The sequence below is a fragment of the Rhamphochromis longiceps genome, linkage group LG8 (assembly GCF_057381845.1).
Source record: "Rhamphochromis longiceps isolate RC_006_pf linkage group LG8, R_longiceps_female_GT1.1, whole genome shotgun sequence".
Classification (NCBI taxonomy): Eukaryota; Metazoa; Chordata; class Actinopteri; order Cichliformes; family Cichlidae; genus Rhamphochromis; species Rhamphochromis longiceps.
Window position 1 is genome coordinate 32138657 of NC_140564.1, and position 26822 is coordinate 32165478.

Sequence of the window (26822 nt, forward strand, 5' to 3'; positions counted from 1 at the left end):
CATAGTCTTTCCTTAGTTTTGTCCAGTTTAGGTTTTCTGTTGAGTACTACACGTATGCTGCCCTCATTCTGTTTTTGTTCTTTTCATCAGCCATAATAAAAGGCTCGTTTTGTTGGAATCCACTCCTGCATCCTCGTTTGTGTTTGCACCTGGGTCCACCACACACCTTTCCGCACGGTCTGCCTCCGCAGACCGTGACATTGATAGGTAGTCACACATGTGTCCAATGAAAAAAAAAAAAAAAAAAACTTGTGAATTTCTTTCCATTGGCATGAAAATGTCTTTTTTTATGCAGATCAGCTGTTGGATGTGATGCAATGACAAAATGAGTAAATGAACACACTACAGAGTGCATATCACTGAGTGCCAATTAAGGGACCAACGCGTGACTGAGGTCCATCCACATCAAACTCTTTCTGGCATGTCTGGTGACTCCATGTTTATGTTTTGTGTTTATCAATTTTTAGTGTTTTCTAGTTTTTTGGTGTTTGTTTTTTTTTCCAGTGTTTAGGTGTTCTCTGTGCGCCCTTTGTTTTCATGCTATTTTACTTGACGGTCCCTTGTCTCATGTCTGTGTCTCTAGCCTCCCCTTGTCTTGTCAAGTGTGATCAGTCCCAGCTGTGCTCTCCTCCTGTGTCCACTCGTTATCCCTCAGTGTATTTTAGCCCTGTGTTTCTCTCTGTTAGTGCCGCGTCGTCTCCTTATGCTGTGTGGGTTTCTCCTGTTGGGCTCCCTGAGATCACCATCCCTAGTTTCCCAGTGTTTTGCTTTTAGGTCCCAGTTTCTAGGTTTTAGTTTGGTTTTTTAAGTGTTTTTTTTGTGTAAGTTGCAGTAAAGCAGCCTCCTTCAGTTCATCCCCGTGTTTGAATTCTGCACTTGGGTCCTTTCTCCTGAGTGCCACAGCAGAGAAAGGACGGCAGTGACTACATTACATTCCTCCATGTAAATTCCAATTAGTAAGTTGTGGAGCAGGAAGTGAGCAAAAAATGTCCGTTTACATTCCTGCTGCAATTTTTACATTTTCCAACAGCTTTGTTTGTTTTTTCATGACAGAGTTCTAGGTTGACATTAAAGTGTATATTAACTCTCTGAGGTCTAACTGGTAATAACGAATGTGAAAATAAAACCAAAAAATCCCCCAAACGACATATTTGGTTTTATTAGGATTAATGTTTGTTTCATTGCTGATGAAGACTAAAACCTCAGAAGTTGAACCCGAGCCATGACAAAGTCGGTGTGGCAGCTTATTAACTAAGGTACCAAGCAAAACGTTCTTGCAAATTAGGAGTAAAATCTGATGTTTTAGTGCTGTTCACAAGTCATTATTTGCAAGTCTCAAGTCTCTAACGGCTGAAATTGATGTTCTAACGTCCAATAAACACCAAATGGTCTCCCCAAAACAACTTGTGTTATGTTATATGGTTTGTGCTGTATTGATGCTCCACAATTAGAGCACACTCACTTAAGAGGACTGTTTCAATAAACATGAATAAAAACAAGTAAAGTGAAAACTTGCTCAGTTGAAGTCGATAAATTTGAACTTTATTGTTTGTTACAGCTGGATGCAAGACTCGAGTCCCAAACCTCGACTCTGAGTCTTTATTGTACAAGTCCAAGTCAAGTCTGAAGTCTTTGGTTTTTTGAAGTGTAAACGGTTTTCAATGCATACTAGAATTGTTATCTCTATTGTACACTGACTGAAATACTTCAGAGAACAATAAAAAATAAATAAATGATATATCCTGATATTGTTATTGCAACAATGATGACTTAGACCTCCAAAAGTCACACTGAGTTTGCAATGTTTACCTGTACGCAGTGTTTCAATGAACCAGCAACTGTTTTCACCTCGGTGATGCCTTTGGTGCTTAGTTTTTAGATGATTCTCACACAGAAGGAGGCACAGTAATATCTGAGTAATCAGAAAGCTAAAGAATGGAGTGGAAGGGCGGGACTATTACTGTTCCAGTTCAATATGGTGAGAGGGCCACAAACAGGGACTGCCATGATTCAGCCTCTATAGAGCTGTAGCTTTAGTAGAAAGAGAACAATGGCACATAACAAATTTGGAGCCATGTTTAAACATTTAAAAAATTAAAAGTGTGAAGAATCATAACTTAATTTTACAGCGTCATTTATTTCAAATCAGAAAAGAAAACTCCACTGAAATAAGATCATTTAAATCGTCTCTATTTGCTGCAGCCCAGTTGTCAAAAGGGGAAAAAAAAACATTACTTGGTTATCTCTCCTCGACTTCCTTCTGATTTGCTGATCCTCCAAAATAAACATTGTTTTGCTGGTGGGCGGGGCTTCAGTGGCAGGGATATTCCCTCTCATTCACATTGTACACAGAGTGGACAAAAAATGAACCTTTATAATACAAACATCCTCCAGTGTAACAATATACATATATGATAGAACATAATGAACGACACAGGAAATCATTCCTGCCTGTTGCCATCTCTCTGTACAACTCCTCCATCTAACACGCTTTTTAAAATAATTTTGGAAAATTGTGGAAAAGTTCAAAAACCTGAGGTGAAAAAATGCACATGGACTGAGATAAAAAATCAATAAATAAAACAACTATTTCTGACGCTTATTTTTGAAAATCATTGTAAAGCTCAAGCATTCACCTGCTCATCAAGTCTAACCTTGGTAGCATCTGGTAACATTTACATTGAATGCATTTATTCATCCTTTTGTATGTAGATGCTTTTACTCAGTTGATCCTTAAATTTTGGGTCTTGTGCGTTTTCCATTTCTGCAGGAGATCAGTGAATTAGCCAAAGACCTGTATTCATTTATAAAATGTGTCTGCGCACTAGTTTTGCCTTTTTAATGAACTGAAGCTGGGATCAGAGTGTCAGTGGACACTAATCAGTGTTAAAGAGCTCTTTGTTTACCTTCAGGGACATGAGCTGGAGGCTTAAGATGATCCGCGACTCAATCAGCTCCACAAAGAGCAGAAAGTGAATTATTATGCAAAGCAGACTTCAGCTTGACCTTCATCCTCTGCTGTCAGGCGGACCCCTTCGGCTCGACTGGACTGATTTTAGACACTCAGTTCCTGAAAAACACACCTTATAAACCTCTTTATTAACATTATATTCTTTTACACTTTTATTTTTTTTTAATGCTTAAACGTCACTTACAATCAACTGTTCTCCCCTTTTTACTTTTGCATGCTGAAACACGCCCCATTTTTTTCCCCTAGAGGCATCTGGGACTGTTTTAGTAACAGCCCGGCCCTGCTTTCACTCTTCCATTTCCTGCTTCCTCATCTGAACAAACCTCACGCTCTGCATACGTTACTTTATCTGATTCCATATGAACGACGCATTTCTAGGCATCGCTGAGCCGACAGCAGTCAGAGCTTCATTGAAATAAGTGGGGCAGCCGACAGACAGTGAGTACAGATGAACTTACAGAAGCACTGAATTGAAACTCCGGCTTCCTTGTCAGCGGCACGTCAAATTTAATCCCTCATTCATAACAAGTTCATACTTTGTACACTTATTTTCCACACAAAAATGTGTCACTTCAGCTCGTTGACTCAATTTAACACAAAACTATCAAGTTAACTTGTTCAGTGATCCAATAGCAGATTTGTGTGCCACTTGCGTAACTTAATTCCTTGCATACACTAACACAAAAAAAGCCGTCACATAAGTAAAAGTGCCTGCTATGTGAAGATTCATAATTTTACAGGTACCTCTGCTCTCAGAGCTGCTTGCATGATTCAACCTTAATTTTGACATTTTGGAGAGCGTCGGTCAAAGGAAACCCGTTTTAAACCATATAGTTTTCAGAGTCCACAGTTATTGGTTGCTTTGTGAGATTAGTGTAATGTTTAGGAACTGTGGATCCTAGGGACAGCCTCTGCACTCCTGTCCCATTAGTCTGTGGTACAGTGTCATACCTTTTTAGATTGATTAAAAAGAAGAAGAAAAAAATTATAACAACGATCTGGAAAGGAAGTTTGTGAACAGAAGTTAACAACAGCATTGGCCAAAAGAAGGAAACTTAAACAAAAATGCCGCACATCGTGCAGCGAGCATGTGTAGTTGCACATACTGCTGAAAGTGCTTTAAAGCATGAATTCTTGAATTCTTCAGCTGTTTAAGATTGTTTCAGTATCAAAGTGAAGCCACTGATAAACCAGTCCATCTACCTGTGCAGAGCTGAAATAACAGCTAGAGTTAAACTGGCAAACTTCTCTTTCAAAAAGTCAACAAGAGATATCTACGGATGTGCAGCACAGATCAAGTCTCATTCATTAAAAACACGCTATTCAGTGGGAAGTATTTTACTCTGAACATCTCTACTAATCATAGATGAATAATCATAATGTCTTCAATATTATTGTTAATGTATATTAGATATATTAATTTTTATATTAAAATAAATATATAAAAAGTTAGATTCCAGTTTGTTTATATAAATGGGGAGTTCTACTCACACACTAGTGTTAGTTATGGGGTTCCACAGGGTTCTGTGTCGGGACCAGTTGTATTTATAATATTCGTGCTTCCCTTATGCTATGCCCTATTAGAAGGCACAGCATGCAAAGCAGTCCATATACACAGGACTGTGCAATAGTTTCAGGCAGGTGAGAAAAACATGCTGTAAACAAAGGGTGCTTTCAAAAATGGAAGTGTTAATCATGTATTTTCATCGATCAACAAAATGCAGTGAATGGATAAAAGAGAAATGTAAAACAAACTCGATGATGTTGAGATGTTAAGATGTTGTCTGTGGGGGCCAAACCATCACTTCCAGTACTCCTTGTTCTTCTTTACACTGACGATAGTTCTTAATGACTTTGGCTGTGTGTGTTTGGGGTCGTTGTCCTGCTGCAGAATACATTTGGGGCCAATAAACAATCATTTATATTTCTGAAAGCTTTCTTTGTTTACAGCATTTCTTCACACCTACCTAAACATGGACTTTCTACCAAGAAAAAGTTTGTCTTCATTTTATTTCTACTATCAATTACCAGTGTTATGACATCAGCGTTTCAGCCACATCTGCTGGGTGTTTATGTTTAAAAATTGCTTATAAAGATTTGGTTTTAGACGGTGCTGAACAATGACATGTACAGTTTTCTTCTTTTAATTTAAATCTACGTTTGCTAACAATATTTAGAAATTCTTTAGAGAATCTTGGCAGTGCTCAGCTGTGGCAAACACCTAACAGTGGCATCAGAATTCAAAATCCCCTATGACCAGTTCCCCAGTCTAGGCCAAAAAGTTTAGATTCCCCAAAAGATCAAGTTGAAGCATTTTTTCTGCACAGAACTTTTTAGATGATGATAGTTTATCTCATAAGTTTCAGATCCTTTTTGTTTCTGACTTGCAGGAAGAAAAAAAATATTAACCTCGGCCTTTTCAAAGACAAGCCTCGATTCACGCATCTTCTACAACTTCTAAAGACCTGAACTCTCGACTTTGCTCACCAAGGTTTCTTCAGGTGTTTTTTGGGGGGCGGCAGCAGAAACGTAAAAATGTGGAGCACATTGAGATTCAACACTTCGGCTGACATCAGTAAAAATCTCAGAACAAGTCTGGAGACTTTTGTGAGGCTCTATGGCCAACGCAAAGATGATCTTCAGCAAGCTTCTGAGCATTTCATGCATGCAGCAGCTCTAGTTGATAAAAAGCATGAGGATGACAAGATGGCCCAGGCTCTGTTAGGTGTGTTTGGAGGGGCTATTGGTATAGTCTTTGGGGGTGTTACTGGTGGTGTATGGGCTGCTTTGGGAGCAGTTAGTGCAGCAACTTATGCCAAGTTTTGTGGCAACGTTAGTGCAGCAAGTGCAACTGTGGGCTTTGTAGGCGGTGTCTTTGGGGGAGTGGTGGGAGGAGCATTTTCGGGGTTTATTGGTGGATCAGTTGGTGTTGCAGCTCTAGCAGCGGGTATAGAAGCTCATGGGATCGTGAGTGATTCATTATGGTTTACTGTTGGCTTCGCCACTGGTGGTGCAACTGGTAGCACATTTGGCGGGTCAATTGGTGCAGCAGGTGGTGCTGTTGGTGGTGGTTTTGGTGCTTTGCATGCTACAAAAGCTGCAGTTTATCTGGTCAGAAAAGCCATCGATTTTCCTTCTAAAACAAAAGTTCGAAAAGGAAATGGAAAGCTAACGAAAGAAGTAGTCACCATGCAGAAAACTGGAGCAGATTTCATTAAAAGCATCGAACCGCTGGTGGACGAGCTAAAAACGGTGCAAGAGATTTGTGACCAAATGGCCTCCTGTGATGCTGTGAAAGGCGTCGCTAATCAGACTGCAAAGACTCTGGCTGCAGTGAACACAATGGAGAAAACGATGAACCACAGTCAGATGGAGGCGGACGAGTCAGAGTTTCTCCGCTGTGTTAAAGAAGCATCGAGCCAATGCAAGATAATCCCTGTGGAGCTGCAGATGATGAGAGAGGAAGTGGAGAAACTTCTGGTTTCACTGTAGAAACACTGTTGCTGTCGGTGAAACAGGAGCTGTTCTGTTGTCTTGATGGTTTCATCTGTTTTACGTAGCTGTTCATTTGTTATTTGTTTAGTTTCTGTTTTTAACTGCTCATTTTGTAGTTCTTATACGCTCTTCATACAGAATCAGCTGTGTTAATATATGTTGGCTGTCTCATCTTTATACAAAATACTGTTATACTAAATTCTAAATTCAGAATCTGCACGTTACACTGGCAAAAACAAAAAAAAACCTCTAACAAAAAGCTTAAAGTGGAATGACAGAATGACAAAGTTAAAAGAAATTAAAAATAATTACAAAAATAAATTATCTGGATCTAAAGCAGTTATACAGTAAAGTGAATATTTAACATACAATTAAAAGAGAGAGAGAGAGAGAGAGAGAGAGAGAGAGAGAGAGAGAGAGAGAGAGAGAGAGAGAGAGAATTTTGTTATAAACAAAGATGTTAAGATTTCGCAGCGCCCCGCAGCCAAATCTTAATCTCCTGGCAGTCGTGTTGAAAGAGAAGTTTTTTGTTTTTACATTATAGCAGCAGTCAAACAGGATCTATAATACATGGGTAAACCTGTTTGTTTTTAGAACATGTAAGGATTTGTTAAGTTTGTTTAAGTGTATGAAGCTGTGTTTCAACTGGATTAAAAATGTCACTGGGGAGCTGCATTGATTTTATTTTTCTGTCTAGGATTTGACTGTAATGGTTGTAAATTTCCTCAATCCTGTTTCCACTTCAGCTTTATAAACTGAGCCACTGTGACCATAGTGCCACTGCCACTGAAACATTTTTATAGCCACATTAACCAATTCTTTCCCTATAAACTTTAACCACTTTAGAATCACCACCCTCCATGATCTCAATTCTTTAACTTCTTCATTTCTATTCAGTGCATGGGGATCTGCCAGGCCCAGGAGCCATCGCCAGTCCCCTTCGAGGCCTTCACCGAACCGCAGCTCAATTAATGTCAAAGCATTCACCTTTACTTACTAAAATGCTGTCAAACCTAAAATGAGGATGTGGGCCCAGCTAGTAAATACCTATTTGTCACACTAAGGGTTTTCTGAATAATAGGCTGTGGGTTCAAATTCTGACCAGAGCATGTAACCAGTAAAGGTTTGTAAGTAGAGGTCTCCAGGCTAGGCCCCTGCCTAAAGCCTACCTATGAGTGAGAGATATAGAACTGAAGCTATGCGGGGATGGGCATCCAGGTACGCACCGGCTCACTCCTGGTGGGTGCTTGTCGGGACCTGGAACCTGGGGCTCGCTTGGGCCCCTTCGGGGGTGGGGTGCCCTCGACCTCTCAGCCTGGGGCTCGGTCACTCTGGCACAGATGGCTGCTGGCGGTGCTCACGGGCACTAGGTAGAAGTGAAGATGTAAATGCAGCATCACAGAAAATCCTTATGATCACTGAAACCGACCAGCTTATCGATTTCACAACAACAGTTATCTTTGGCTACAAAACGAACAGACGCAAGGAGCAGTACCAAGTTGAAGCAACAACTGTGAAATGTGCACAACCTCAGATTTCTTAGATTCATCAACACAGGCTGGGAACCACATCTCACATGGACACAAAATAACCATCACAGCACTTCTGAAAGAATTAGTCCATTGTACAGTTGCCATGGTTCTGGATCAGTTGACCCAGCATTTTGAGTTTACTGTGTTTTTGTGATTTATTTGTGTTGTAATGTTTCAGTTTTCTATTGTCGTTTTTATCCCTACAAAACTAACTTTATTTCTCATGGCACTGATCCAAAATTCCCCAGAAACATTCTTGAGTTATTCAGCTTCAAGCTATAAACAAATATTGGAAATTTGCAGGTTGCTCATCCAGCACATTCCAACAATGCCGTAGTAGATTGAGATCTGACGATTGTAAATGCCTTTGAGCACAATGAACTCAGTCATGAAACCAGTTTTAGATGAAGTGAGCTTTGTGATAACTCATGTTATCCTGCTGGAAGTAGTCACCAGTATATGTGTACACTGAGTTATTAGGTAGGGGTGGACTAAGTGCTTGTACAGTAGTTGAAGAAGAGTGTCAGTATTTTTTAAAATAAAAGGAAGGTTGGACACTGGCCTATAATTACTTAACACAGCTGGGTGAGGGGATGGCTTTTTAAGTAATGGTTTAATTACTGCCACCTTGCCATTAATAGCAAAAGTTTGGTTGTATTTTAGATCAAAGCAATAACTAATGGAAGGATTTCCTTAAGCACTCTGTGGTCTAATAAACAGATGGTTTAGAGGAAGGACCTGTTGAAGTTAACTTAAGAAGTTGCTGTACATAATAATATATAACATACAGCAACATCTGAGACAGATGTGAATAACCTTTTTCTCTAACCATTTTATTTTAATCATTGGTTGTGCTGAAAAGAAACCTGATGAATATTAAGATAACCCAGCTTTACAGAGTCCTATAATGTAGAGCAACAGGCACTTTGAAGCTCTTTAAAGGCTTAATGAAGCCCTTCAAAATTAGTAAGATGCTATTTCCTCACCAACCTATGAATCATGTGTTTTAAGGTGTGTTTTTGTGAGTTATACCAGGCACAGCACAGCAGCCACAGTATCCAGGGTCAAACCGATTGAAGAGATGACACTTGTCAACCCAATCACAACAAAGTGTGTAACTTGATGGGATGTTACACTTTGCCTCTCCATTGGGTGAAATGGACACACATTGATATATTTTTATATTATATATATTTAAAGTTAAGAACTCGTTAGTGACCAAGGAAGGTATGAAGTCTCTAATTCAGGCTCCTTGTACCCCAGTGTTAGTAATGACTCTAAACATTTTTAAACATGATGATTTTCACGTTTGCTTGAAATAAAATATCTCCCTCTGCTGGTACAGCAGCTTAGGACAACTTGCAACTCCAGCATGTGTGTCCATTTATTGTCAACCTCTGAGGGAGTAGAGTCGAGGTAGTTGTGCTGTACTGTACAAGCTCATGGCGTTGAAGATGAAGAAATATATCCTTAAACTTGGAGCACTTTTAGAAAGACATCTACTGTAATGAAATGTATTGAATGTATGAAATGTAAGCATACAAAAGTTTGAGTTTTAGGATAGACACAAATAAAACAGACAAAAACCCCAGAACAGTATAAAATGTTTTATTTGTTGAAATGCAGAAGCAAAGTAGAAGCTTGCTGTTTTTGTACTTACACAGTAATAAAAATAAATTAAATATATTATAAATCTTTCCCATAATTTTTGAGACCTACTGCAGACACGGAAAGAGTGATGGGACGCTGCGATTAAAATTCTGTTTAAACTAAAACTAATAAAAAAATATCAAAATGATCCACGAGTCTATCAGCTTTTTGCCTTTGAAGATGAATTTTCTGGTGAGGCTCTGATGTCTTAGCGGCAGTAATGAAGCGCTCGTGTTACCTCTCAGCTGAGTGGCTCGTTCTTCCATGTAATTGTCTTGATTACCTCGGATGGCATCCAGTGTCATTAGCACTGAGTACAGCTAATAATTCGCCCTCTTTAACATTTAATCACTCAAATCACAGAACATATCTACAGTCAGTTTGAAGTTTATCCAGAGAGGCGCCCTAATGCAGCAGAAATGTGCGTGTGTGTGTGTGTGTGCGTGTGTGTGTGTGTGTGTGTGTGTGTGTGTGCATTAGCTTATGTTTTTGTCTCTTTAGGGATCTTCGTGCATGCATTTCCACCCCTGCATTCGTCCACATGCTTGAGAGTGATAAGACTGTCACCATAGTGAGTCAAATGCGTTGTGCTTGTAAAGCCACGATGATGAACCCAGTCCACGTTGTTGTGTTTCAGAGGGAGATGTCTGAGGATACCTGCAGCTGTTGCCCTGGTTTCCACTTGGCGCTGCGTCGGCCGACGTCCCCCCGTCTGTACGGCTGATTTCTCAGATCTGACGAAAGAGAACAAACACGAATAATCCACGTGAGACAAGAAGCTTCAGAACAGCCCGCTGACATATGTCAAAGGCAAACTAAGGGCCTGTTGGGCTTTATTTACTGAGCCATAAAATACATATTTCTACTCATCAAATTGGCCATAAAAAAACAACAACACAAAAACAAACAAACAGGAAAATGCGAAGACGTCTGGTATGAAAGAGTCACTGCCAAGCCATCCTGGCTCTTATAAAATCTTAATTAGAATCTGTGTCAGACATGGATAGAGTGTGGGACAATGAGCCCCTCAGCATAAGCTTTTAAAAGACCCACAGAAGGCACCAGCGTGTTCTTTTGCATTTCACTTTTTGTCTCTCAGTTGTTTTTCATGTCTTTGTGGTATTTTGCACATCTTTGTGGGTGTGTGAGGCTGCTTTGTGGTAATCTTTGTTGTGTTTTGCTGCTTTAAAAAAAAAAACACCTTTTAAACCTTTGTGTCTTTCTCACCTTCGTCTCTTCACAGGTGTGATGTGATGTACGATCAATCTTAAAAGGAATCTATTACGCTGATTTCCAACTTCGTGTTTTTGTTGTTGGACGTTACAGGAGTAACTTTACAGCATTCACAGCTCAAAATAATCATTGTAGAGAATTATATGAATGTACTGTGATCAGCTCATCTAAAGATATACTTCAGCCCCTCCATCATTTAAGCTTTCTCTTTTCTGATTGGCTACACAGAATGTTTTTGTGGGTACTGCATAGAAAAAACTGTAATTGTAATTTAAGTGTTCAGAGCAGGCTGTGCTTGTGATGACTGATACATACACACTGACCAACATGAACCTTCCAACACTTTTTAAACGACTGGTAGAAGTATACTTTTGGACAGCATAGCGTAGTACAGAGATGTCGTACGTCCTGCACCACAGATTGAAATAAAAAGGGAAGAGCTTTGACAGTTTTTGGGTGAGTAAATTAGTTTAAAAATCACTGTTATCAGTCTAAGAATTAGCGTATATCTCCATTACCGTTGTTTGTTCAATTTAAATTCAGCCTCTAAGTCATTAAATGATGTTATTTAACAAGCCTGTGAAATTCTTGAGATAAAGTCTTTTGTGCTGCGGGCCTGCATCAGCAGGATTAACTACAACTCAACAAACTCCACACAGCTGGACGTTGTGTGGCTCTGAAACCAGGACCCATTAACAAATGAGGCAACAGTGCTAAATGTCCTTTACTTTAGTTCCCTTTAATATATTGAATATATCTTTATTATCCAAGCACTCTAACAGTACTTTTATGACTGGAAACAAGGAAAACATAATAGATCTCCTTTAACCTTCAAATCCAAGACAAGCGTATTCTACAGCATATTCTTGTGTTTTAGTTTGAGCTGCTCTCCTTCTCTTTGAAAGCCATTTAAAGTGTGTCAGAAAACCTCTGGAGAGAACTCAGTCACGAGGCATAAATCCAATAAACAGCACCCAAAATATTCCTTCAAGGGCAGACTGTCTGGGATACAGTTACATTGGGAAGGCAGAGCAGGACAATTTCTATGCAGTTTTAGTGCCATATAATGTGTTTCTAATATTTTGTGTTTATTGTTGTTATTCACTGTTGAGTTTGTCTCATGTCCATGACTGGAGCAGAAATAGAAGCTGGGCTCAAAGGATTATAAGTGACCTCTACACTCTGTATCCACCATCTCTTCCTGGTTATAAATACAATGACAGTGTCATGATCAGCAGGAGCGGATTTGAAAACATCACCTCTTCACTGAAGACAGAGTCGCAGAAGAGACGAGAGGAGCGTTTGGCAGAGCGAGCCGTGAAGGGCACGGATTTAAGAGCTGAAGACAGAAGAGAAAAAAAAAACAACAGGGACAGGAAGAGAGGAGGGACAAACAAGGGCACAGGAGAGGGATGTAAGCCTTAGTGAAAGTTTGTTGAACTAAGGAAATTTAAAAAAAGAGCACTGCTGGAGAGGAAATAGGATAAAATGTTAATGAGATTAACAGCTGCTTAGATAAGAAAGTAAAAACACTGAGGACGATTAGTGTGAAAAAAGTGTGTGACAGCAGAAGGTACAGAAAAATAAAAATGAATGGACTAGAGCGTCCATCAAAACTAGAGCTGGAAATCAGGAGATAGTTAGCTTAGCTTAGCTTAGTCAGCGCTCAGTGACGAGTTCTTGCTGTTGGGAAAAATCTGTACTCTCCAATCGGTTGGGGAGTGGTTGCTGGAACACAACATAAACAAGTGCAGAGAAACAGTTTGTGGCTTATGTTGATTTAGCTGCTGCCTTTCAAAGTTTGTAGACAAAACAAACAAAAAACAAAACAAATTAAAAAATCTAGTTCTAATCTATGAAAAAGTGATCAGTTTAGTTGTTAGCTAGTTAATTAGCAAGCATTAGTGTGTAAGTGTTGCTATGTTAGCAGCTAAACTTCACTTGATACAATGTTTGAACTTTAATTACGTAGCTGTCACTGTGTAGCTTTAGCACCACACGAACCTGTAACTGCATAGCTGCATCTTTCTGTTGCCTTGGCAGCGTGAGCTCTGTGTAACTAACCCCTCCTGATAATTGCTGATAACGGTTCACAACACATATACAAAAAACAGACAGTTTGTTGTGTACCTGTGATAATGTCCTCGATGGCTCCGTCTTTCCCCTCCCTCACCAGAGGAGACATCTGCCTCTTCTTCAGCTCTGCTATCAGGTCCATCTGGGGCGGTCTGGGCATCATGGGACCCTGAAACAACAAATCAGATTTAGTTGAATGCAACTTTTTACAACATGCTTTGAGAGTTTTAGTTCTTTTTATGTCCAATAGTCTGGTCGTTTTTATGCATGAAAGTTATAATCTCAAGGAATGTCCTTAAAGTGTGGAAGTCTGATAGGTGAAGAAGTACAAGCGGTCAGCAACACAGAACTGATCAAATGTTTCAATTCGAAAATTAAAACTAACTAAAACAAAAAGAATTGACCATTTTAAGAAAGAAAAATATTGTCTTATTTTGAATTTGATGGCAGCGCGGACCATGTTTACCACTTTCGTTAATAACAGTTCATATATGACTGGGAACTGAAGAGAGCTGTTTGGACATCGAACAGGGCAGTCCAGCTCCAGGCTTGTTCCAGATCCAATACCTTATATTATTATATTTTATGGTAGTTTATCTGTCTTTGTACTTGACATGGCTGACTGGAGCATCACACTAGTTTTTGTTGATACTTTGACCTTTTAATGTCGTGGGTCTTTGTACACATTTCTCTAAAAGCAAAGCAGTTTTCCTCTAAACTGAGATCATTAATGTCTCTACCAGAGGAAAAGGGCTTTCAGAAAAGAGTATTTCTCTCTGTCCTTCACTGAGAAGAAGTACTTTTTGAAGGGTGGTGTTTCCCTTGCTGAATATCACTTTAAAAAAAATCAAAAAAGAAAGGGCCGACAGATAAAGTCTGAGGTCTACTGTCAGCTTTTAAAGTGTTGTTGCAAAATGACACAGTCTAATTATTCAGGAGAAAATCATCTTTATGTGCTTGGAAAGTTTGTAGACACACTTGAAAGTACTTTTCCTGCACTGACTGTTTATCGTTCCCACCTTGTTCCCCATGACTTCAGGTTTAGGAGGAGTTAAAGGAGCCTCGTGTTGCTTGTTTCTCTGCTCGATGTCCAGCTCTGCTTGCTGGCAAACACAAAACCAATGTTTCAGAGGTCAGATTATAAACAGTCACTGATGGCTGCAGGTGTAATGTAAAAGCTCTTGGTGCATATCAGTGAAGCAGCTGTCTGTTATCTGACCTTGTACGCTTTGATGAATCTGACAAAAATAGGGAAGAACATAGAGGGCGGCGTTGTTTTGGGGTTTTCTCCGAAGTACTCCACAGCTGAGTCATAAGCATCCTGCAAAAGAAGGTCATGATCAGCCATGAACTGACAAGTACTTCCTGTTCCTAACATTGACAGAGACAAATTTGGATAATTTCCTCAGGGATTAATAAAGTATTCTGATTTTGATAATTAAATCCGACCTGTGCGGTCTTTCCATCGGCTATGAGACCATTGAGCAGCTCCACGTTGGTGTTGAGAAAACGCTGCAGCACTAGATTGTCTTTTTCTATGGAGAACTCCCTCTTCGTCCCCTCCATGCCTCTCTCCAGAGCCTGAAGGTCCTGCAGGATACTGTCCACAGAAACTAAAAGAGACAAAGACTTCAAGGTGAAGTTAGAGCTTCAAATTAACATTCTTATCATTGCTTATCAAACATCAACTAGATTATGATGTACTTTAGAAGACTGAAGGGTTATGCAAGGTGTTGCATGAATAAAGTGATTCTACTGCTGTCATAACACCTTGTGAGCATTTGTCATTTTATCATCAGTGTATTTACAATCTGTGGTATTAGTTTAAACTAAAATGTATGTGATTAAAGTTTGACCACATTTAAAGGTAATAATAAAAGTTTCAAAAGTATAGCCAATAACTCTGGCTTTGTGTAGGTTTTATCCTCTTGGTCATCTCAGACATACCAGTCAGCATCTCCATAGAAACTTCTAGGTGTTCTCCAATTGTTGGTGAGCGGTTGCAGTAGTTTCATGTCAGTTACAAGGTGAAAACATGGTGCTACACTGAAAACGCCCCATGACTGCTTTGGTTTCTAGCAGGTTGCCTTAATCAAGTGTAGTTTACAAGGGAGATTCAGGCTACATCCACATGTACACGGATATTTTGGTAAACACAGATTTTTCTGTGAATTTTGTCCTTTTGTCCTGAGGGTCACTAAAAATAAAGCTTTTCATTTACAGAAACTCTGCTGCATTTAAACGTGGAAAAGAGAAACAGCGATTTTTGTCTCGTAAGATCAAAGTTATGTGCCTTCACCTCCCTTTTGACTACACTCTGTCTTTTTATTTGCCAGCATTTCTTCACACTTAGGATTATATCACCACCTGTTTCTTTGGCATGCACTTGACAGACTTTGAGATCTTTTTGGGGGGCTTTTCATGTTCATGGAGATATTTAACATTTTTTTTAAAACCATTTTTAAAAAATGACCTCAGGCCTACACTCACAGCATCTTGGACACACGATTAAAAAAAGGGGGGTCAGGAAGTCAGAAGTTAAAAAGGCAACACAGGTCAAAACATCCGATTACTACAGGGCTACAAACCACAAATACAGTTAATAAAAACAAGATTTTAGGCCAAATGTTGATCAGATCAAATGCTAGTTTTTCTTTTTGATTTTTTTTTTTTCTTTTATAGCAGCAACTCTTGAGCTACTGTCAGGAATCATACTGTGCTGTGCTTTATTTCTTTATTTATTTGCAGCTTTGTTTCATAGTTTAGAGTTTAATCTATAATTACTTAATTTGGGAGGGAAGTAGTGGATCTGCTTGGATCTTGGACCTTTGTAAACTGTGACAGGAGTTCAGCCATCATTAATCACTGTACACATGTGAGGATGTGCTTACCAAGTGCCGCCTTATCCAGGAAGTGCAGCTCTGTGGGGAAGGATTGCAGCTCTGGGTATCTCTCCTGGATGATGTTGACGATGAAGTGCATCAGTGTCTGTTTTCGGTCTGTAGATTTGGTGTCCAACAGCTTGGGAGAGCCAGCAAAGAATGAAAAGTCTGACATTAGATCGATAAAAACAACAGGTTGCACAAAATATTTTTGAATTATCTACAGAAATAGCAACCGAAGCAAAAAGCCATCTGTAGCTGCAGGAAAAAACTGCATTAATTTTCTCACCAAGTCTAAGCTTTGCAGACGGAAGCCATATGCTGCTCCTCGCTTGCTGCTGTTCATGTAGTTTCCAAATGCCAAGATGATCTTTACATCAGCAACAGACAGAAAAGTATGTTGTCAGATGTGACACAAAGTGACAGCATGTGTGATATGCAGCCCACACAGACTCAAAAATAAACCTGCAGTGAAAAACAAAACTTGAAATCTGTCACAGAGGTAAAACACAAAACCTCTCCCTTTCCAGAAACAACTCATCGTTGTTTTTATGCCACTTTAAATTTAGGAGAAAAAACAACAACCAAAGTTGAAGGAAAAAAATTCCTCCGGGTTAAAGACACAGCATGTTTGGTCTCATATTACACCAGCTGTGCTCTTGCAAGCTTTGGAGGCTATTTTCCCAGAACTGCTGAACTGGACCTGAAATTATTTCCATCAAAGCCTGAAAACACTCTGGCACAGAATAATGTGAATGGGTGAATGAGGCTCATAGCAGAAAGCAGCGTATAAGTACCAGTCTGTGAGACAAATTACAAGGCTCTGTTTTTCTAGTGTTCCAGGTTTCTACCATTAACTAATATCAGTGTTTGTGTATTGCATGTATACAGTGCACTGATACAGCTCACTAACCCAGTGCTGTCCAAACCCAGGCCTCGAGGGCTGGTGTCCTGTAGGTTTTGTGTGTCCTTGATCCAACACAGCTGATTTAAATGGCTAAATGACCTCCTCAACATGTCTTGAAGTTCTCCAGAGGCCTGGTAATCATTTGATTCAGGTGTGTTGACCCAGTGTCCTCGAGGCCTACAGTTGGCCAAGCCTGCACCTACCTAAACTAGTGTTACTTGACATCTTACCACTGTTACTTCATCTAAATATGGTCACCTCTGGGAACAAAAAAACACCACAAAATGCTAACATTGAGGCTCCATTACAAACGGATGGTCCATCGTTTATTTACAGCTTATGTGAGATCTTGGCTGAATGTGTTTCTGTTGTTTTGCTGAGAGCCCCCCATCAACCAGTATTTTAAAATGAAATTAGAAGAACAATAAACAAATTAAAAATGTTATAAGCCAGGATTTGACTGTAATTTTTAATGCTAATTAGGAGGTCAGTGACTTTGATTCCATTTTGCCGTTGCTGAGGATTCACAGGAAGTCACAGAGAAGCAGTCCTAACCAGTAAAGGTTATTATTTAGTCATGAACTGGAGCTCTTTGACACTTAATATAAAAGTAAGAATCACCTCGAGAATTTTCTTCAGCTTAGTGGAAGACTTGATGGACATCGAGGCCGCGATGATGGCATTCAGTTGCTGTAAGAAATAATGCAAAGATCAGTGCGTGCACATTACAGTATACACTAACATTTTTATTTTAAAGGACTAGTTCTACTTTTTTGTAATTCTCGCAGAGTCAGAGGACAAGAGTGATTCCACTGTAAATATAAAGCCAGAGTGCTGATAAGGAGAAATTTCCCCGTGTTAAACCTCAGTACCTGAATAAATGCCTTTTATTCCTAGAAGTGGGCTTTTATTCAGCCCACTTCTAGGAATAAACTCTAAGAGAATAACAGCCTTTTCCTCGGCATGACTGTGAAATCCCCTGTTGTAAACTTTGCTTAATTCTCTTTCCTCAAATACAGTTCAACCGTGGACTCACAGGCTGTATCAGCTGGACGCTCTCAGGGAAATTGCCCATGAAGGTGAGAGTGCTGATGCGCTGGGAAAGCCGCGGGATCTTGCTAAAGCGCACCATGAAGCGGTCCTCCTCGCTGAGTTCGTCCAGGGGCCTGCCCTCGCACTCGTAGTTGTGGATGAGCTTCATTTCATACTCTGTGGGGATGAAACGCTCCAACAGCTCGAGGAAGTCCAGGCTCAGAGCTTTCAGGTTGTACCTGCGGGGACGGTGCACGTTCTGAATATAAAGTGTCTTTGCAATATATTCAGATTTTCTTTTTATTGCCGTATTATTCAGCTGATGCACAAACAGGGTTTAACACATACGTCTCAATGACACAGCAGATATCAGAAGCAGCCATTCCTTCTTTACGCAGGGTGATGGCCAGGTTTTTAGCCCTGTTGGGCTCCATTAGAGACACTTTACTGGGACTCTTGTGGGCCATTTTCTTCTTTAGGGTTCCCAGATCTACAGGGGTCGACTGGGCTTTGGTCTTAAACTGCTCCTCAAAGGCAGCCATGTTTAGCTCCTAATAACAGGGTTCAAATACAGAAACAGAGACCATTAAGATTTTTTAATACTCAGATTAAACTTTCACTTTTGTTTACTGTAAGTCACGTAGCAGCCTATTACAGACTAAACTACTTCCTGATAAAGCATGTGACTGCTGGAAAAATTCCTGGAAAATTTGTTCTAAAGATTATTGTAAATTTCGTTTTGTTCTTTTTAAAATACTCACAAAGGTTTGCAAATGGAGAAAAGCATGGAAGAATATCCATGGATTTAAGTGATGTAGAATAAATGCAAGTTCCCATGATAATACATTACTGCTATTCCAATGTAACACAAAAACACAGTACTGTCTTAATAGGATTGATTGCACTAATATAGAAGAAAAGAAATGCATAGATTGCATGTTGTTGTTGTTTTCTGCTAAACGATTTGCACCACAATTGGATTAAAACCCAACCTGCAACCTCCACGTCTGAAAATGAAGCCAGTGCAGAAATACCAAAACTACTGTAGTTCCACTTATGGCCACTGGAGGCTGACTCCAAACCAGTGCTCATCCCCATAACTCTCATGTAAAAAATGTCCAACACGTTGCAAAGTGTGTTGACAGCCTGGCACAAAACACTGTTTGGGTCCCTACGGGTAGTTTCCACCATCAACTGTTCAGGAGGTGAGGGTTTATTTGTTTGTTTGTTTGCTTGTTTTTTTAAATAATTCATCTGCCCAGTGTTTGCGATGCCTTTTGTTGGATCTTTAATAAAATTATCTGACAAAATGACTTTCCAAGAACTTTGTCTTCCACTTTAGTGACTTTTCAAGCATAATTAGTCTGTTACTTACTAATTAGCTAATTGTCTGTGTGCTGCTTTTCCTAACCAGACTAGCTAGACTTAGCTGAAAACTTAGCACAGTACCCTCTGACTCCAAAATGCAGCAACAAAAACCAGCAGGTGTGATCATGTTGGCTGCGTGCATCTTGTAAGTACTGTCCATGAAGGAACCCAGGTCCAGATGTTTTTGGGACAGCAGAGGAAACATGAACAAACCTCTAAGATGCACTCGTCGTCCACCTCACTGAAGATTGTTCCTGCGACCTGGTTGGATTTGAGGGCCTGCCAGTTGAACAGCGGCATGCGGTATTTGGTTTGAATGGCCTTCTTCTTTTTACAGTCTGTAAGAGAAATGTTCGTATTGTAACACAGATATCTTCCTAAATATTGCGTTGGGGAATCTGCCGTTTGTTACTTTCACAAGAAAAGACACTGAAATCATTACTAAAAGTTCCCAAAGTGGAGCTGGAAAATGATTACCAAGGCAGGAAGGGGGTAAAACTTTGGTTTCTCCAACATGTCTCCTCTCTGTGGTATTTCTTGATTTTCTATAAAGTTTAACATTTTTTTAAATCTCTACAATCAGTTCGATAAAAGCTGGAAACTTTTGCTTGTTGTAATCATTCTTCATTTTCAAGTTTGATGTATAAAAAGAAAAAAAATCATCTCTTCTTTAAGATATCAAGGACAAGAAAATAAAATATGAACCAAAATTGCTAAACCTGATTGTTTTTAAAGACTTACTAAGACCTTCATTTTGCTCTGATTGTGGACTCACTTGAGGTCCCTGCTGACGCCTCCGTCCTACCGCCTCCAGAAGGCAGGAGAGCTGATGGTGGTGGAGGAGGTGGAGGTGGAGCTGTGGTTGAGGACGGAGCTGGAAGTGGAGGAGGAGGGGGAGGAGGAGCTTGTACCGACTGTGGAGGAACTTCTGTTGTAGGAACGGCCTGAAGGTTGTTTCCTGTATCAACCTGATCTGCAGCTGTCAGGAAATAGTCTACACATCAACTTGCAGTTACAGTGTAGCTGTAATTAAGGAATAAATCTGATTACACGAATCAATATCCCATAATGATGCCCGTCAGGGAAATACAAAGAGCTTCTAATTATCCGCACACCAAGGTCTGAAGTATCATCTCGGACTGGCGATGCACTTTTCGGACTCAATGGCGGTTTCAGATCTTTTGATCTCTTATCTTGAGTTACAAAAACAGAAATTGGAGGTAGGCCTTGTCTGTGTGCAGGTAAGTTACCATGAAGATGTACCACCAGCGCATCACCTTTGTAATGCTGTAAACCCAGAGTTCACCCTGACGTTACCTGGATAGGTGCAGCACAGCTATCTGGTCACTAAAAAAGGGAACTTCTGAATCCAGCTCATAAAACTCAAACTTGAATTGTTCACGCTGTGAGTGTATTTGTGGTTACTGAGGATTTAGGAAGGTGTGATAAAACATTGCCGACCTTTCTGCTTCTTGTTCTGCTGCACCACCTGAACAGCTAGGTGTCCAGAGGAAGAGCGCCCCATTTGGACAAGACCCTGGTCCACCAGAGCCTGAACTTTGACCTCGAGCTCCTTCAGGGCCTGGGTGTCTTGTTCTTTCTCCTGCTTGAGCTCACGTTCTTGCTCTCGCTGCTGTAGCAGAATCACCTGCGAGCGAGACTCCCGCAGACTCTCCTGTGACACAGAGCATAAGTGTCTTTAATCAGGCTGGACCAGTTCTGTCAGCTTAAAAAAAAGAAATATGTGATCTGGTGTGATCGTCTTGGCAAAAGGACATGCGTGCTCACAACACTTTGGCTCATTAATATGCAGATTTATGCAGCTGCAACACTAAACTCTAATCAGATCATCTTCACCAGGTGGGGTACCTGCGGTGAGAGTGCTGCTATGTGCTTTTTCTTAACTAACGTTCACAAGAACAATCAGTCTCTCCCTAATTAAGCCAATTAGTTCCTCTATTTTCAAAGCTGTACTTCAACGCCAACACGTTTGTCTCTGCATGCTACATGTCTGCTACTAATTTGAACTCATCAGCCTGAAGTGAGAAAGAGAATTCAGCATCTCAGGAAGCATTTCTTTCCTCGTTAGCATTCAAATATATGCAGAAAGGTGCTTAAAAATCAAATCACATCTCTTCCATGTGGCGGACATGTGGTGTAGGTGTGAGGTTTCAGTATACTGTAGTTATCATAGTGGGTCACAGCTTTGGGACAGCAAAACAGGGAAAATTAAATTTGAGCCTAATGGAAAAGAACAAACGGCTACAGGTTACTGAGATACTGGCAGAGCTGAGCGATTGATTTTTTCCTCTCTGTAAAACTCAAAAAACAAACAAAAAGACGAAGATCGCTGGCTGAGCTTTTGCCCTTCCTCGTGTTGGAACCACAAACAAAAATATCAAGCAGCAAAAAAACTCTATAAAGCAGAACTGAGTGGTTTTTAAGTCTTTATCAGTAAATGGATTTGAACTGAGCCCTGATCTAAAAAACAGGTTCAAGCAACTCTGAGTTTAACTTTAAACTCTGAGTTATCAGTTCTAGAAAAGCTGATCAGTTATTTCAGACTATTATTAAATTTAGCAAAACTGCACTTTTTATTTGACTTTATCTTCCGCACAATTTAAAAACAAAGGAGTTCAAATATTTTCTTTTTGTTAATGTTTGGAGTAAAAACCATAAATGTACTGTACTCTTTAAAAAGTGATTACTTGTGAACTATTTCTCTTCTGGTGTTTAAGAGAAGACAGATAAAAGCACAGAAACATGAAATGGATTATTATGTCTCTATTTAAGGCCTTTTTTTCTGTTACTAAGCCACATTCGCCCATTTACCTTATTCTAGGAACCTTTATCTGTCAGGTGACACGATGTGGATTCATGTTTGATATGTTGGCTCTGATGTTTCTGCTACCATCTGACTGCTTGGCACAGTCTGTGTTTCTGTATGAAAAACATGTAAGCATGAACTTGCTGTTCTCTACCTTCAGGAGCTCCACTTCTTTGGTGGTCTGAATGAGCTTCTTCTCAAGCTCGGAGGCTTTCTCCATCGCCTCAGTCTCGGTCTCCTGAAGTCTGCTGGTGAGCTGTGACACCAGAGTGGTCATGGGTAATGGGTAAATGTATTTTTACACAGAGAGCAGCAAACATAGAAGAAAACTAACACTAAAGTGGACTTATAATGTATTACATTTTCTCTCATGTATGTACTGCTTGTGTAATTTTGAATTCCTACATGATTAATATCACAGTAATGTTTAAAGTTTTCATTTACCAGACAAAGTCATGAAATTTCACCCAAACATTTTTCTGTATAGATAATCTAAATAGCAACCGCATGTTGCTGCTGGAGAGTTTAACACATAGTATGATTTTTTTCTTCGGTAGCTTAATTAAAAAAAAAAAAAAAAAAAAAAAAAGTATTTTACTAGAGAAGGAAGCTAATGTGAATAAGCTAGGCTAAGGTAGTTAGCTTTAGAGCCATGAGTCTATCAGCTTCCTGTTAACTGCATCATTCAACAGATTCAGCTGCTGCTTCATTTGTGTGATACAATGTGGCAGCTGTGAAATTATTTAATTTCTTAAACACAAAAATGGAGGAAATGTCTCAATTAGACTTAGATTAACTAATAAGCTAGCTGCATTTAATAAAAGAAACAATTACAGTTTTGCTTTAAAGCAATAAAGTTGGAAAATATTCAGGTTTATTTCAGCTTGATGTATTTCCTGTCATTCTGTAGTGTTTTTTGAAAGGTGAATAAATATCAGCTCTGACAACGACACTGCATGTAGCAGGTCCATGTGACCATTGCACCTGTGAGCGTGCTCATCCACACTCACAGGTTTATTTGAAAACCTGTCCTGGCCAGACTGATAGAAATCATGCTGATATGATACAGACTGTCTTTAAGGTTAGTTTGTATTTAATGCATTTACATCCAGACCTGCGCGTTGTGTTCCTGCAGTTCCTCCATGTGTTCTAGCAATGCGTTCTTGGTCTCAGCGTCCTCCAGCAAAGCGCCAACATCGAACACGTTGTCCAGGTAGGCCTGAATCTGCACCAGCAGCCTGTCGCTCTCTGTGAACTTTAATTTCTACAAAGAGAAAACACCAGAGTAAAAAATAATCAACTCAGTTTAACTGAAAGCTGTGACTCTGAGTCTAAGATAAGTTTAAAGCTGTTAATTTGGCAAACAAGTTTACACTTGCCTCCAGGTATTCATCCAGGCCATGCTGCGTGAACTCGTACTGGAGGTGGACTCTGAAGTTCATGTTTTCCACTGAGTGGACCACAATGTTGATGAACTGCATACAGGCAACCTGGTGGCAAAAAGAATTCATTTGTGCAACAGGAAGCAGCGTCACCTACTCAGACCAGTGTCCGACACCATCACCAGGACCATCACCAGGACAGGGGCTACAAGTTTAAAAGTTTACCCGCGCGACGTAAAGAAAGTCTGCTTACAGAGAGCAGAACGTCAGTAGAGCTAATGAAAGCGAGGAGGCCAAACTGCTGACACGAGCAGCTGCTGCACAATATTAGACACGAGCTTCAGAACACGACGTGTGAACAAGTACCGCTGACATAAAATGTTTCACACAGGCTCAGTAATGTTCACTTTGGTGGAAGGCATATTTTGTGACCTCAGACCATCTGCTTCTCAGTGAAGTTGTTGGTAATTGTCCAGAGTTTCCCACTTTGAGTTTGTTAAGTTTAAAGAGGCCAATTAAAAGTTCTGCAGATTTCAAGCGGACTAAAACGCAGCTCCAGACAGCTGGCAGCCGCTCCTGCAGCTGACTGAGGAAACACTGAAAACCGTTAAAACTAAACTCGCTAATTGTTCTTTTTTTTCCCAATAAACAACTGCAGCAATAATCACTTCTCAGGGGTGAAATTGTGTTACTACAAACTCATTAACTTTAGTTATTAGATTGTTATCTTGGGCTCCGGGAAGCTGCAGTTTGCATTTTTCTTTTTTGTTTCCTGATCGATTCGTTGATTAGTCGAGGAGTTTTGTTCCTCCCGTCTCCTAAAGTAACCTTAAATAAACGCCTCTCCTGCAAATTTACGACATCATTAAATTAAATTCTGAATTCGTGGCAGACTTTGGATTACCGTCCTCAGCTGTTCTACTTACAGCTCTGATCTTGTGTAAAAGAAAGTGGAGAACAAACTTTTAGGAATACACAAGCCTTCTTCACAGCACTCTGCATATTATATATAATTGCACACAATCTGTCTAATTAAAAGAAAAGCTGTCATTTTACAAAAGGCTCAGCCTGAAAGCTTTCAATTATAAAAACTAATTACCCCTATTCTTTATTATTTTAGCTTGTTTTTGTAAATTCTCACACAAAGGAGGACTTTTTGTGTCCCAGAGCAAATTGTGCACATAAATAATAGATTTATTCTTTTTTTTCTGGCAGTTACCAGTATTAGAAAAACACCACCAGTCAACCATCTCAGGTCTACAGTTAATCAATCAATCAACAAATGATTTACAACAATCTGCTGCAGCTGTACAGACACGAGGAGAGATTGTTAAATCACAGATGTTACAAACACAAACATTTTTCAAGGGAATTTCACATCCCTGATGATTATGCATTTCTTTAAAAAATCATATTATTACTGCAGAGTAAAAGCAGGTTTAATTTAGGGCCTTTTTTCATGATTTGCACACCAAATTCAAAGAAAATGTTCATTTTGAAATGACACTGACAGAGCATCAACCTGGAGGGATGTAGTAATGTCAGTTTAGAGCTGACCTTATTCAACCTGAGGATAACATCGACACTCATTAAGAGGCCGGAGACTGACCAGGTAGATCACAGAATAAACGTTATTCCTGATGACAGGAATTGTCTACCTCTGTCAATTGCTTAAGGGGACTCAACATCTGGCAGCTCCACATGTTGGATTTGGCAGTTTTTATGCCAGATGCTCTTTCTGACACCGCCCCAAAGGGATCTGTGTCTCCTGCTGGGAATAAATCTGGGATCTTTTGCTTGTTAGACAAAAAACTGAACATTTGCCAAAAAGACAAATGTGACGTATTTTTATAGATCAGCTGAATCTCGTTGCATGAAAACTTTAGAAGGACAGCTTATAGAGCAGGTTCAGAATAACAAACGTATTACTTTGAAGCCCTGCACAGTCTTGCTCTCACATTATAGATTTACCTGATATTTAAATCCTGTCGTCTTCCAATTTAATCACACTCTTTTTCTGGTTCTATGTCATGTTTTTATTTCCTGTTCTTTTGTTATCCGTGCACTTTTCTTTTTTATGTTGATGTTTTCTACTTTACAAATAAATGTTCATATGTTGTCATTACATAGTGAACCTGAAAAGTGTTTTGCATGCATGTATTTGAATGCAATTGCTGCTTTACCATGAAGTCGATGTTGCTTTCTTCATTGTGGAAATACTCAATGAGCTTCTCGAATCGGTTTTTCTCCCCACAAACCTGAAAACAATAATAATAATAATAAAGATCAGATCAAACAGCAGCTGAGTATTCAACCCTCTTATTCTTTTTATTGTGCCCATTGCAGGTTTATAAATCTAGGTGACGTCCGTGGAGATTTGGAGCTTGCTGCCTTCCCCGTGTGTGCACACATGGGGGCAGTGTGCTCACACAGAAACATTGTTGCAGCCGTAACGATGCATCAGGATTTCAGCAAACATGCGGTCTAATCAAACAGCGCAGCGTTGAGAGAGAGGAGGCTCTGTCGGCTGTTTGTGGAGAAATTCAGCTCATTTCAGGGACAAACAGAAATAATGGTTGTAATAAAAGCAGCACAGGATGATTGCAGCTCGCTCTGCAGGTGTAAACAATCCCCGGTGTTTGTGTGCCGCATGATTTCCTGGCAGAGAAAACGTGGCTTCTTTATGACTGTGTTTTCCTAACTGCTGGCATGTCAGCAAGTTCCCTGTCTCATCCGTTGCTGTGTGGTAATCTACCTGCCCCTTTCTTGCCCACTCATGTCCACTGAATAATGCACCAGGCCAATCGAACAGCCAGCACAACCCTAAACAAAGCCCATGTTCTGCTGCTGAGGGACACATGAGCCAGCTCCTGGCCCCGCGCCCGGCCGCCTCTATCGCTCTCCCCATCTTCTTCCAGCTCTCGCCCACACACACATGCCGACACTGCTGCGGCACCGACGACAAGCTCCGCTCACGGTGACACTCGAGTCACAGCTCTGATAATCAATGCCACATTAATCAAACGGGTTAAAGCTGATGCAGCCAGAGGGTTTACAAACGGACGGGTGTTTAATTCATCACTTCATTTTTTTTAACATGTATATAGAAGTCTTTTTAAAGAAACTCCGCAAACACCAAAACATGAAAGAATGGCATTGACCTGAACACACAGAGCTGCTTTAGAGATGACAGGGGTCTTATTTTCTGTCTTAACAACTTGACGACTGGCCAACCAACCAATTCCCAAGGATACTGCGTGGTAGGTGAGATTTCAGAGCATCTAAAGATCTCCGAATGGCATCCATTCATTCATCCACGCATTCACAGGAGGACAGACCCATGTCTCCTCTTCAAGCTGTGCCCTGCAGGCCCCATGGGTGAGGCCTTGCCAGTAGGCACTCCCCCTCGCCTGCTCCTGGCTCCAGGGTGGTGCCCCGGTTACTCTATGCCAGGCAGGGTAAACTGG

At 40.2% G+C, this 26822-nt stretch overlaps 2 protein-coding genes across 4 annotated transcripts in view; one reads left to right on the plus strand and one right to left on the minus strand.

Moving 5' to 3' along the window:
* The first annotated feature begins 5392 nt into the window (after positions 1 to 5392).
* Positions 5393 to 6706, plus strand: LOC146664069 (uncharacterized). Its single transcript, XM_085415406.1, has one exon. The coding sequence runs from the start codon at positions 5507 to 5509 to the stop codon at positions 6461 to 6463; it is 957 nt and encodes a 318-aa protein (XP_085271532.1). The 5' UTR covers positions 5393 to 5506; the 3' UTR covers positions 6464 to 6706.
* A 2903-nt stretch (positions 6707 to 9609) lies between these two features.
* fmnl1b (formin-like 1b) overlaps positions 9610 to 26822 on the minus strand; it is a 37193-nt gene continuing 19980 nt past the window's right edge. Inside the window, exons 10-27 of one of the 3 annotated variants that reach the window (XM_085417083.1) lie at positions 25539 to 25613; positions 23353 to 23463; positions 23088 to 23237; positions 22128 to 22229; positions 20608 to 20821; positions 19922 to 20125; positions 19360 to 19484; positions 18127 to 18329; positions 17783 to 18017; positions 17368 to 17436; positions 16129 to 16209; positions 15849 to 15978; positions 14407 to 14570; positions 14177 to 14278; positions 13977 to 14060; positions 13012 to 13126; positions 12141 to 12220; positions 9610 to 10382 (exon numbers count right to left, since the gene is read on the minus strand). In XM_085417083.1, the coding sequence (XP_085273209.1) occupies positions 10377 to 10382; positions 12141 to 12220; positions 13012 to 13126; positions 13977 to 14060; positions 14177 to 14278; positions 14407 to 14570; positions 15849 to 15978; positions 16129 to 16209; positions 17368 to 17436; positions 17783 to 18017; positions 18127 to 18329; positions 19360 to 19484; positions 19922 to 20125; positions 20608 to 20821; positions 22128 to 22229; positions 23088 to 23237; positions 23353 to 23463; positions 25539 to 25613 (2250 nt within the window). In that variant the 3' untranslated portion in view covers positions 9610 to 10376. The other 2 variants (XM_085417082.1, XM_085417084.1) reach the window with 2 other exon arrangements.